This window comes from Neomonachus schauinslandi, chromosome 1 (assembly GCF_002201575.2).
Source record: "Neomonachus schauinslandi chromosome 1, ASM220157v2, whole genome shotgun sequence".
In the NCBI taxonomy this organism is placed as follows: Eukaryota; Metazoa; Chordata; class Mammalia; order Carnivora; family Phocidae; genus Neomonachus; species Neomonachus schauinslandi.
The window spans coordinates 68,595,707-68,608,764 of record NC_058403.1 but is presented as its reverse complement, the minus strand read 5'-3'; the positions used below and the strand labels follow the sequence as shown (position 1 = coordinate 68,608,764).

Genomic DNA, 13,058 nt, shown 5'->3' with positions numbered 1-13,058 from the left:
GCTAGTACTATTCTATAACCTGATAGAAAGAATTATTAGCCTAGTAAATCATTTACATCCTGTTTTTGTGCCAAGATTCTTCTTGATTTGTGATTCTTATACTGCCTACACCTCAGGAATTTATGAAAGCTTCCAGTTCCTTATTTTGTCAGCCTGAAATCCCTGCCTTATGTTGCATTTTCCTCATGAACCCCTTCTACACAGCTGTCTTCCAACTTTACACTGTGAATCTGTAAGATGTTATAATGTTTTGCACCATTCTTTTTAGTGTATGTTTTGAAAAATGTAGCCACTACTACATGGTACTTCCTGGATTGTTATTAAGGAGTTATTTATTTATTTTAGCTTATAAAGAACAGAGATTTATTTCTCACAGTTCTGGAGGCTGGAAATCTAGGATCAGGGTGTCAGCATGGTAGGGTGAGGGCCCTCTTCCAGATCGCAGACTTCTTGTTGTGTCATTACATGTTGGAAAGGTCACGGATGTTTAATGTGGTTCAGAACCTGTTGAGTTGAAAGGTTTTTTAGTTTTAAGATTCTTGTATTTTCATTTCAAGGATAGATGGAAAATGTACTATTAAAGAGCAGATGACTGAGTATCATCAGTTGTGATGAGAATTGGCACTACCATTACTGATCTAAGAACCTTCATGCGTTTCTATTTGTGTGTGTGTGTGTGTGGTTTTTTTTTTTTTTTTTTTAGGACATGCATCTCAGCTGTGAAAACGGAGATCTGAAGATGGGATAACGTTTTGTAGTTTTTGTTTGTTGTGTAATTAGTATCCTGCCTTGTACATAACAATGGCCTAACACTGTATGCAGTTCTATAAACATCTTTATTTGGTGATGGTTTGGTGTATAGGCCAGGAAAGTACAGGCTAAGCTAAGATATTGTCAGGGTGTTGAGTTTAAAGATAATTAAATTTTCATTTTTTGTCTTACCTTTCTTCTGACATGATTACATTTTAGAATTTTGTGTTTCCTCATGATATTTTATAAATCGAGAGAAAGCCTACTGTGAAGTCTGAATACCCTTTTATTCCCCAATATTTTACTGATTTTTGGAATTTAAACCTCTTTTTGTGCTTTTAACTTCAGTATCAGTTTCCTTAAATGTGGGAGTGAAATTGATCTTACTTTGTCCTGACTTCTACTTTATTCTTTGGTCTTATAATCCTTTCCCATGATATCTTTAGTCTTCTTGTCCAGATAGATTTTTGTAAAATCTTAGTCTATTCCTTAGTTGATATACTCTTGACTCTTATTATTCTATTGCGTATTAATGAACTCTTCGATACACTGTTCCGCGCGCACACGCGCACGCACACACACCATCATTTTGGAACACCTATATGTAGGTTGAGCAAAGGATTAAACATGTAATGGCTTTGTCACAATGGACTTTTTGTTTATTTCTAAAATTGGCTTTTTTTTTAACAGATAAGTGTAAAGCAGGAAATTACTTTTACTGATGTATCTGAGCAACTGATGAGAGACAAAAAACAAATCAGAGAGCCAGTAGACTTACAGAAAAAGAAGAAACGGAAACAACGTTCTCCTGCAAAAGTAAGAGAATATATTAAGGCGGTGGTCCCTAACCTCCTAGTTCCAAACTGTTGGTTAATCTTATGGGCAGGAACCTGGCTGCTGGACCATAAGGCAAACATAAAAATCTCATGTGGCTTAGTAAAGTTGGAATGTTGTATCAGAATCGCCAGGAGGACGGGATGCATGTCTGCATGGAGGTGGCGGGCCATTGGTTTTAATTTTTCCACTTTTTTCACCATGTCTTTTTTCTAAAGACAAACTTTTCTTTTTCCACGTCTCTCTTTTCTGCCCTTGCTTCTCATTCATATTAGTTTTACTTATTTTAATATGATTTCAAGAAAATTCAACACCAGTTATTCACCAGGGAAAGGTTGTGGGATACCTGTACTAGAATGTAAGCTCCACGAGGGCAGGGACTTCATATTATTCACAGTTGTATCCCAAGAGCCTGTGATAGTAGGCATAATAGACCCTTAAGAAATACTTGATGGGTGAATGAATAGATAAGTAAATAAGTGACCTAGTAAATACTAGTAGTAATTGCTGGCTTTTTTTCCTCTTTGGTATAGTAATAGTTGACTGTAGGTAGCATTTTGGTATTCCTAGGAAGGCTCTAAATTCTGAGCAGTATGTTTACATCTTTATAGTTATTTTTCATCTTTTGTTTTCCCTCATATAGTGAAGAAGGATTTTTTTTTTAAGTCATAATATAACATGACCTTTTAATTTTGATGGCTCCTTATTTTTACATTTGTGATTTAGATTATCATCATCATTATTTATATAATTAGTCTATTTTTGGACTCAGTGATGTGCTGAAGCCAGCTTGTATTGGCTTGCCAGAGCTGATTGCTAAATTTACAGGAATTTTGTAAGCCAGTGCTAAAATCATTAGTAACTTAAAATTAGCCATAGTGAGAATATTTATAACAAACACTTCCCACCACCTGACTCCTTACTCTGTTGGTAAGCATTAAGAACATACCACAGCTTTTGGGATATATATGTATAGCTACTATAGAAAAATTTGAAAAATACAGAGACTAAAATAACCTGTAGTCATATTGCCAGAGATAGCTAACATAATTTTCTGCCATATTCCCTTTCTGTATTCAAATTTGTGTACATAGATTGATTGAAAGTCCTGATTTTTTTTAACAGTGTGTAAGCAATTTTTACATTTAAAGTTATTAATGGTTTTTATAAAGATTTTATTAGCTGCATAATGTATTATTTTTTGATGTATCACATATTCGGTGATTGCTATATTGTTGGAAGTTGTGTTCTCTTTGCCTTTATTTTAAATCATGCTGCACTTAAAATATTTGTGTATAGATCTTCATGTGTTACTGAATCAATTATCAATCAGAGGGCATGAATTTTTCAAAAGTGTTCTTGACAGTGTGGCTCCTTCCAGAAATGTTGTACCAGTTACATTGCTACCTGTAGTGGACCTGAGGTGTGTCATGTCTGTCTGTACTTTCAAGTGTGAGACTTCATTTTCTGTAGCATAAGAGGGACATTTCATTATAGTTTAAATTTTAATTTCTTTAGTTACTGGCCATACTAAACTTTTTTTCTCCCATAATTATTGGCATTTTATATTTCATGTTTTGTGACGTCCCTCCCTGCCTTTCTCCTTCCCTTTGTTTTCTTGGGGTTAATTTTTTTCTCAGTGACTTATATGATACTTTTGTGTTGTTGTTTTTTTACATTAATGAATAAATCAAGTTTTTCATATATACAATACAAGGTTTTGAGAAAAAAATTATAATATTGCGATAGTGATTGTTACTTTGGATTTGCTGCTAATCTATGGGGAATAAAGTCTTTTAAAAAAATGTACTACATTTTCCGTGGTATTTTATTGCCATTTTTTTTCTGGTACTATTCTTGAGTGTAATGTATCCTGAAATTCTGACTAAAACTCAGATTATTATCTTCTAGTAGGGTGTTATTTGGCATCTCTATTTGGTGCTATGTTCTAGGTGTTTCTAATACAGATCAGATTTTTAGAGGCTTTAAGCTATTTTGCTTGTCTAATTTGTAGATAAACTGATAATGTATTAAAATATTTCTAAGGGTATTACGTAAATATATATCTATAATGGCTAGATGAAAGATTTGGCCTATTTTAAGTATATTATATATAAGGAAATGTTTTGGGTCTTTTTAGGGAATTCCTAGGAGAGTGACATAACTAGAAATAATACATGGAAGATGAGGGTGTGAGACTAACAAAAACAGTTATTTTTAAACTTTCCTGACACATTAAATGTAACGGAGAATGGTTGTGGACTGTTTTTAACACTGGTCTGCAGTCTCCAGATGAATGGTTTTTGTGTCTGGAGTATTAGAATTTGAGACAGAACCAGTGAGGTTTTTTACATTTTCTCAAGCATGTTTTTAAAAATTAACACTTCATATTTTTCATTAAAGTAACTGTTTCTTCCTTTTTTGTAAGAGGAGAAAGAAAAGCTTATCTCATGTCTATAAATCAATGTATTGCTTGTTTTAAATTCCTTAAAAACAGTTTTAAGTTTCACAAAGAATTATAATTTATTATGCTTAGAAGACTCTACTCTCCCCCCAAATCTTTTCCAGATCTTGAATTTGCCATTATGAATATTTTGGGTGTGTGCCACCATTGTGTCATATTAGATTGGGCATCTATACAGAAAATATAACTAACATGATAGACTTCTGGTTAAAATATTAGAGCTTACATATCCATATAAATAAATGTGACTCCTTTCAAGATGAGCTCTGTAGTGAGAAGTACTGTATTGTTATGTCATCTTTAGCTGCCATGGATTTTAAGCAATAATTGCTTTCTAAGCCTCTATCATATGGCAGAGGTAGATTTGATACTGAAAATGCCAAAATACATTTAGCAGCATGTCTGAAGAAGAGGATATAGTCAAGCTTGGGAATGTTGGCTAGGTCAAGTTATTTGGTGCTATCATGGATTAAGCTTGTTTATGAAAGTAAGTTTTCTACATAATAAAATCTTGTCCCTTTTAAATGTCAATTTAATTTTAACAGCTTTGTCGGGGATCTTTAATGTGTTGTGTTCTTTTTAAGTATAGTGCATATGAACTATAATATCTAGTCTAATGTCTGTCTACGTTGATGATGTAAACATTTTTTAAAAAATCATATGAATTATAATGAAGCCCTTTGGAAGGACTGAGATATTAGGGCTTTCCCCGCCTCTTACCCTGAACGCTCCTGACTGGTAGACTTTAAGTGTTTTTTTGATGCTTATAATTGCTTCTTGTCTCGTTCCTTAATGACATGCTATTCTTTTTTACATTGCTATACTTAGTTCCATCGCCCCTTTGAATCTCGCTTTGTTGTGGATTAGCACTATATGGAGAACTAAAGTTACCAGAAATGTGTGAAAAGTTTTAGTAAACTTAATTTGTTCTCCATGCATTCATGTCAGTGGGTTTCCTCCTGGCTCTCATTAGAGTCACCTATAGGGCTTTTCCAGTTATAAATACCCATGCCCCAACCCTGGGGATTCTTATTGAGGGGATTTCCATTTATACTTTACAAGAGTCCAGGGCGATTGTGATTTATGTTTACGCTTGAGAATCTCAAGTCTTAATACTAGAAACTTCTGGAATAAGAAGTAAGGAATGAGCTATTACCACTTGACTTTGATATTGACTTGTTAGGTGTATTAGGAGGTAACACAGAAGGTTTCTATGAGGATTATTGAGTCAAAGTCAATGAACTCTTAAGATAATCTTTTTAAGAAAAGTATAATAATATTATCTTAATCCAGTATTGTATACATTGTATAGGTCTTTTCAAATGTCTCAGTGACTGAATGAGATAGAGCAGAGTACTTTTAATTCCTTACTTCTTATTCTGAAATGTATCTCCCTTTTCATCCCTCAGCAAACAGTTTAGATGCCTGTGATGTGCCAGCATCTCTTATCAGGTGCTGAAGAATGGAACTGTGTTTGTTTAATAGTTTAGGTGGTCCGAGTAGAAATTGATCATTCAAAGTTGTGCTGAACTCAGTAAGGATGAGAGTATTCCACAGATCAAATAGATTGTAGATTATATAGAGAATCCTTTCTTAGCAATTTATTATACACTATTGGTTTTCAGAAAAGATTTGTGATTTTGATATCAAAAAGATCTTAAATCATATAAATGAGGAAAACTTAATTAAAGGAAACAGAGAAATAGATATACCAGGCATGTGTCATACTTTCTCTTGTGTGTTGACTTGATTATGGAAGAAGTGGCTTTGAAGCTGAAGAACTGATTATAAGATGGGGAATGGAAGTAACAGAATAGTACTTAAGAGAAAAATGAAGATGAGTATTAGTAAAAGAATGTGTTAGTATTTTATTTATTTATTTATTTATTAAGATTTTATTTATTTGTCAGAGAGAGAGCACACCAACCAGGGGGAGTGGCAGGGAGAGGGAGAAGTAGGCTCCCTGCTGGGCAGGGAGCCTGATGCACGGGACTCGATCCCAGGACCCTGGGATCATGACCTGAGCCAAAGGCAGACGCTTAACCGACTGAGCCACCCAGGCGTCCCTAATATTTTATTTCTCTAATTTTCTCAGGAAGCTATGTGTTTTGGGTAAATAATTTTTCTCACAAAACTGAACCCTAACTTTAAAAAATATTTTGATGCAAACCTTTCTTTAAATATCACATACTTTTTTGCCTAATATTTAGGAAACCTAAGAGAAATGACCTTTTCTAAAACTTAGGGTTATTATGCTGAACATTAGTTATTGTGCCATGCTTACAATACAGTGACTTTTGTGTTCTGGCACTGTCAAAAGCTTGTCATTTTAAAATGAAATTTGTAATGTATGAAGTCCAGTATGGACAGATAGTGAAAATTCTGAAGAATGAGAGTGACAGTGTGAGGGTGGGATATTAGAGGTAACTAGAAGGGTCAAGATGTTGTGCTGGTTATTGCTGTGGATGGTTATGGCTGTGTTATTTTGTTGTATATCTTTGTGATGGCACTATTCTGCTTCTGATTGGATTTGAAGAATAAAGAGAATTATAGAAGATCTCATTCTCCACCCCCCCAGTTGCAGTGAACTGACTTACAATACAGGAGAAATTTAAATTATCTCTTCTATATTGTCTTTTGGGTTTTGGTAGTTTAGAAGATGCTTTAGGTTGATTTAAGAATATATGATAAAACCTATAATCATTACCTTAAAATAATTAAAATTATTTTAAAATAATTTTAATAGTACATAACAGAGAATGGAGAAAATAATTTCTGCCTTTTAAGACAGCAAAACTTTTCCTCACTGAAGAGTGTTAGGTTGTTCAGTGGCAGTGACCTTTGAGGAGTGAAGAATCTCTAAGTTTAATAGAGCTTTGTTAGTGCTTTGCCTGATGAAAATTGATGTATTATTTAAGATAACCATCATATATAGTAGCTAGCTGGGAACAGATTTGGCTCAGAACAAAAAATAATGGACCATGAGATTAAGAAAGCAGATTAATTGAGTTCCATTTGGTTTTGAAATTTTTTACTTAAAAATCTGTTTTAAATTTGTAAACAGTTAAGAAAATCAAGTATGTTAAGTATTGTTTAGACTGTTACTAATTTCACCACTCTTGATAAAGCCTTATTGCTTGGTCTTTATAATATACCATATTTCTCCAAGAGTAGGAGTGACAGGAAGCAAGACAAATCAAATGGAGATACTATACCAGGCATTTTAGGATTTAAACTTTGAAATTTAAAATGTTTAGTTGTAATAGTGTTCATAAATTGAGGGGAAAAAGAAAAGCAGAAATATTTTATGGTACTAGTTAGAGTAGCAAGTGAGACTGCTAATTTCTAAGGCAGACACATTTAACTGGTAGATCACGTTCTCCCAAAAGATCTTGAAAGGGTGTGAACAAGAACAGAAGCCATATCTATACCAAGGAAGAAAATTTTGCCTATATTAATGTGCAATTTCTTTTCCACTAAGGGCCTTTGTTCTTTAACATAGCCACGTCTCTGTGGCACTACTTAGTAACTTCGAAAAATTGAAAGGTATCACTTTTGGCAAAAATTTTTAAAAAGAATAAATTGGTGAGCCATGAGGATGTTTGGTATGGGTAGCAGTCAGCCATGTCATTAGACATTTATAGAGTCTATTTTCCAGATACCGTTTTGGGCACTGGGGTTATAGTGGTGAATAAAACAGACAAAATCACGTGGTTATATTGAAAACAGATTACAAATTGGAAGAGCCACTGGTGCTCGTCTGAGGCAAGATGAATTTTACTCAGTGTCCTTTATACAAATATGTTTGTTATTCTGCCCCCCCCCAAAAAAAAACACAGAGAAAGAAATATTAAAATGTCCAAGAATTTGATTTTTCTGTCTTTGAACTTACAAATGTGCTAGATTTTTCAGTCTTCTTATTCACAAGCCAGTGTTAGCTGTTTCATCCATAAAATCCACCTTGAGTTAAGGCTTGAATGCACAGGGAAAGGCAGCATTACCTTCAGTGCCAGAAAACAATGACCTAGAACTCCTTAACTCTTCATAAAAGGGCTTTGTACAGTCAGGGACAACATCCGTTTCACATTAAGTAACTTGGGCCAGATTTGTTCCTTGCAGAGACTTCCCTTGCAGTTGCTATGCCACAGAAAGCTATTGAGCTGCCATGTGTTTTGGCACTTGGATCTTGTTATCAGCATATGTGGAAAAAATACCTGGTGCTATCTTGTTTTTAGTTCTGTTTTATATAAAATGTTTAACATCTTTTTGTTATTTGTTGTATGTTAGAAATATTTTGAATCTTCTTTGAAAAGATTTTGTGTTTTGTTTTGCATAGTGTTAACTTGCATATTATTTTGTGACTTGGAGGGGTCAAAAAATTTAAAGCAACTGGCCAGAGATGAAACTTTCTATTCTCACTGACTCTCATCAGGAAGCTGTGACACCCACTTCCATTCTTGTGCCAAATGTTTCTCTTTATGACTCTGGTGCATAGAGTTTGAAGCATTGTTGACCACATTGGCAGTTTGCCCAGAACCCAAATATCCTGTGTAATTTGCATAATAATTACCATTGATTTACATACAGTACAGGCTGAGTTGTCTTCCAGAATTTAAAGTAAAAGAATGTTTTAAAAATTAAAGCCTTTTCCCCCTTACCTCTCCTGTTTTCTAGGTTTGAGAAGGGGGTCATAGCTGTGTGTTTACAGGCCCTAATCAGTTTCCACAGGCCTTTGTATTTTCTAAGATGTTTCCTAGATTTGTCTACCCTCTGTGGGACACAATTTTGTAGCTCCTACACTGTATGCCCCCACCTTCAGTATTGTTTCCCTCTTACTTGCCATGCTCCTAGGGATCTGATCTCCTACTGGTTTTCTTTGCTTCTTATCTTCATGTCATATTCTGCCATGTCATTTCTAATCTCCTCAGTAATGAAAAAAAAAAAGATCATTTATTATTTTTACTCTGCCATGTGTCTCATGAGTGAGACAGTTTAATGTTGCATGTGGAACAAATGGTTGATAAATTGGAATACATGAAGCCCAAAGATGAGCTTCTCTCCAGCACTGTCCAGACCAGGCCCATAATATTCTCAACCTCAGGAAGCCCAGGAAGATATGATTTCTTTGTCACCTGTCTTCCTTCCCCATACCCACTCTTATTTATCCAACAGATGTTTTTAGGAATATGCTCAGTGACAGTTTAGTAGTCCTAGAATAAGTAACCTTAGAGATCCTAGAGTGAACCAGACTCCAGATTCTATGCTAGATGACTTAAAAACTTAGGTTGCTCTTTTTTTCTTCTTTAACAAAAACAAGCAAGCAAGCAAGAATGAAAATGTAATAGGTAAGCATTTATGTGATTCAGAAAAGTATTTAAGTATAAACAATGTAGAGTCCCCCTCCCACTTTCTCCCCTCTGCCCAGTTGCCCTGCCATCACAACCAAGGCTATGTGTGTTTCATGTGTATCCTTCTTAAATAGTTTTTATGCATATACAAATAAATATGTATCCTTGTATGTACTTTCTTATATATAAAAATTTGCAAAATTATGTACTGGATTCTAAACCTTGCATTTTTTACTTAATAAATCCTGGAGCTTTTTCCATATAGGTCTGTAGAGAGCTTTTCTCATTTTATTTTACAACCAGATAATATTAAGTTGCATTCATTTTCCATGATTTAACCAGTCCTATACTGATTGATATTTATGCCATGTCTATCTAAAACATAAAACTTTCGTCCTGCATATGTGAGAATTTAAAATTGAAAATAAAGTTACACTCACCCTAGCAGAGAGCACTTCAGGACTCTGTTAGACATCACCTTTGGAGAAGAGGGGACAGAGTGCTGAGATCTTACTTATACCAGCTTCTAAGGTTTTATTAGTGATTTTTACCATTCCGAGTCACATTGTACTTTGCTACAGTTAATCATAACCTTATTCTAACACCTTTTTCAAGATTAGGAAACAAATTTTCATAATTTCTGGTGACCATTGTTTGCGTTAAAAGGCATTACCTTTTTTATAAGTTACTATTATGTTTTTAAAACTTTTGTTTTTACCTTTTTTTTTTTTTTTTAAACTAGATCCTTACAATAAATGAGGATGGATCACTTGGTTTGAAAACCCCTAAATCTCACGTTTGTGAGCACTGCAATGCTGCCTTTAGAACGAACTATCACTTACAGAGACATGTCTTCATTCATACAGGTATTTCTTGAATTAAAATGGGCTTATGGCCATTAAGATTATTGTTGTTGCTATTTTTACCTCGCATAAATGTCATTCATTTCTAAGACTGTAGCTAACCTGGCATTTTAAATCAGAGATTTCCACAGGCCAGAATGTCAGAAGGAAACCAGCAAAAACTTTAAATGAGAAAACAATGAGCAATGATGTGTAAAATTAATTAGTCTTAATTGGACACTTATCTGGCTTATGTGTTCTTTTCAGCTAGAGAAACAATTAAATAATGTATTATTAAAAGCCTGTCAACATTTATTTTTCTCTGCAAGACATCCAGATGGAGTTTGAAATAATTTATGAAATATGAGCTTCAAATATTAAAAAATGATATTAAAAATGATCATTAAGAACATGACATTATAGAGGGCAGACCTAAAGACTAATCACAGATCCTTGGGGAAACAGACTAGACACGTAGGTTAAATTAAAGGGTATGGGGTGGGGAAGATAGAGTAATAAGGTAGGTTTAATGAAGTAGGAAATAGAGTGTCCCAGAAGCTAAAAAAAGAGACAGTTCCAGGGAGGGTATGATCAGCAATGGCACAACCTTCAGAGAGGATAGAGAGGGGTAGAGAACTGAGAAGAAACCATTGGAATAAAATAGTAAAGAGATCACAAGTAGCTTTTAAGAAAGCAGAGTATAAGAGTTAAAGCACAAGTGGGTGGTGGAGAATTTGAGACATGAGGTAAACTACTCTTAAGGTATGGTTGAAAAGGAAGGAGAGAAAGTAATAAGGTGGGAGTGTTTCAGGATTTCTGGGAAGTTTGTTTGCATAGAGCAGACCTCAAGAATACTTAGAGGTTCCAGCAGAGAAGGAATGATTGAAGAGTCCAGATTAAAAAAAAAGGAAAATGTTCCGAAAGTTCTGAAGGTTCTGGAGAAAATAATTGAAAGGGCATAAAGGGATAGTTAGCCATGGAGAACAGGGTGGGTGGATCTTCTTTCAGATAAAAAGAGAGAGGAGCTGTTTAAGACACACTAGATAACCCAGATCCTTTTTAGCCTCCTGATTTTTAAATTGTTTTGAATTGTTTTTTCTTTCTTTCTTTCTTTCTTTCTTTCTTTCTTTCTTTCTTTCTCTCTCTCTCTCTCTCTCCCTCCCTCCCTCCCTCCCTCCCTTCCTTCCTTCCTTCCTTTTGGATATAGAGTGGATTTGATCTCATCTTTGTGTGATTGTGAGAATGTGAATTTTATAATTGTGGGGGAAAAAATTGAGGAAATAAAATTCTTTTAAATTAATGAACAGTATAAAAATATTGTGTGGATAATTTGGAATTTTCCAGAATTTGGGCTTCTAAGATTTATCTTTCCTCAGAAATAGTAACTATAAACTGTGTTTTATCCAGTAACTAATTTGTGGATGTGAAATTATTTTAAGGCGAAAAACCATTTCAATGTAGTCAATGTGACATGCGTTTCATACAGAAGTACCTGCTACAGAGACATGAGAAGATTCATACTGGTGAGTGTTGCCACCCTTCCTGTAGGGTCATTAAAATTACCATTCCAAATACAGGGAAGAATTTTTAACAAGTAGCAGCAGCTTGTTGCCACTGTCATCAGTTTTGTTTCTTAAGAGTGTGTATCATATTTTTTCTTTGAATAAATCAGTCTTAACTGTTAAGACTTGGCTTTAATGTCCAAGCCCAATAAAATAGAGTTTCATAATAACTTAAAATGTATTTGAAATGACAAAAGGAGATTTTTGTGAGATAGCAGTTTCCTAAGATGTTTAACAAGTTTAGGGTTAGGTAAAAGTATCATTCTTACTCATTAGCCTGGGGAAGAAACAAAGTGCCTGAGCCCTAAGATACAGATACCATTCTTTTTTCCCCTTACTGTTTCATGTATATAGCTTACTAAATTAAGAGAGTTGTAATCCTGATAAATTGGAGACTTCCAATTTTTCAGTTAAGTTGTTAATGACTTAGAAACAAGTATTTCGGAAAATCACTTTAAAGGAACCCGTACCTTAAAAAGTTAAGTCTCTTTTTAAGCAAACATTTATTTGCTTTTATTTTATTTTTTGACAAATGTAAAACCAAGTGTTATATGTAACCTTGATTTAGTAGACTGTCAGCTTTTGACTTTGATGTCTGTAAGCATGGTGAAAAGTGTTTCTTTAGAATTTTTTCTAGTGTTTTGCCCTTTTGTGATGGAATAAAAGCAGAGTTGGTGTATTTGTATCACTTTGATTCTTATATTTAAGTAGAATTGAGAGTGATGGTGATACTGAAAATATTGAAGTTTTTTTTTTTTTCTTAAAGATTTTATTTATTTGACAGAGAGAGGCACAGCGAGAGAGGGAGCACAAGCAGGGGGAGGGGCAGAGGGAGAAGCAGGCTTCCCGCCAAGCAGGGAGCCCAGTGCGGGGGCCTGATCCCAGGACCCTGGGACCATGACCCGAGCTGAAGGCAGACACCCGATGACTGAGCCACCCAGGCGCCCCCAAAATATTAAAGTTCTTCATATTTTTTCTATATTAAGTACTTAAGCAGGAACCTGCCCAATGTTATTTAGATGTGTTCTCATGGTACCTGCAGTACCTGTGAAAGGGGATCCTGGACAGTTTGTCCTATAAAAGAAGGAACTTCTTCTGCCTAATCATTTTCCTTTCTTTGTCCCTAACAAAGAAGCATGAATGTGGCTGGTCTCCTTAAATACAACTTCAACTGTGTAGCACATCTATGTGCTTTAAATCTTTTTTTTTTTTTTTTAAAGATTTTATTTATTTATTTGAGAGAGAGAGAGAGAGAATG

The 13,058-nt window shown here is 34.5% G+C and overlaps 1 protein-coding gene across 1 annotated transcript in view; it reads left to right on the top strand.

Annotated features, from left to right (window-relative positions):
* ZNF148 (zinc finger protein 148) overlaps positions 1-13,058 on the top strand; it is a 117,293-nt gene that overhangs the window by 74,980 nt on the left and 29,255 nt on the right. Inside the window, exons 4-6 of the mRNA XM_021692464.1 lie at positions 1,441-1,566; positions 10,139-10,262; positions 11,678-11,761. Of these exons, the coding sequence (XP_021548139.1) occupies positions 1,441-1,566; positions 10,139-10,262; positions 11,678-11,761 (334 nt within the window). The remainder of the gene's footprint in view (positions 1-1,440; positions 1,567-10,138; positions 10,263-11,677; positions 11,762-13,058) is intronic.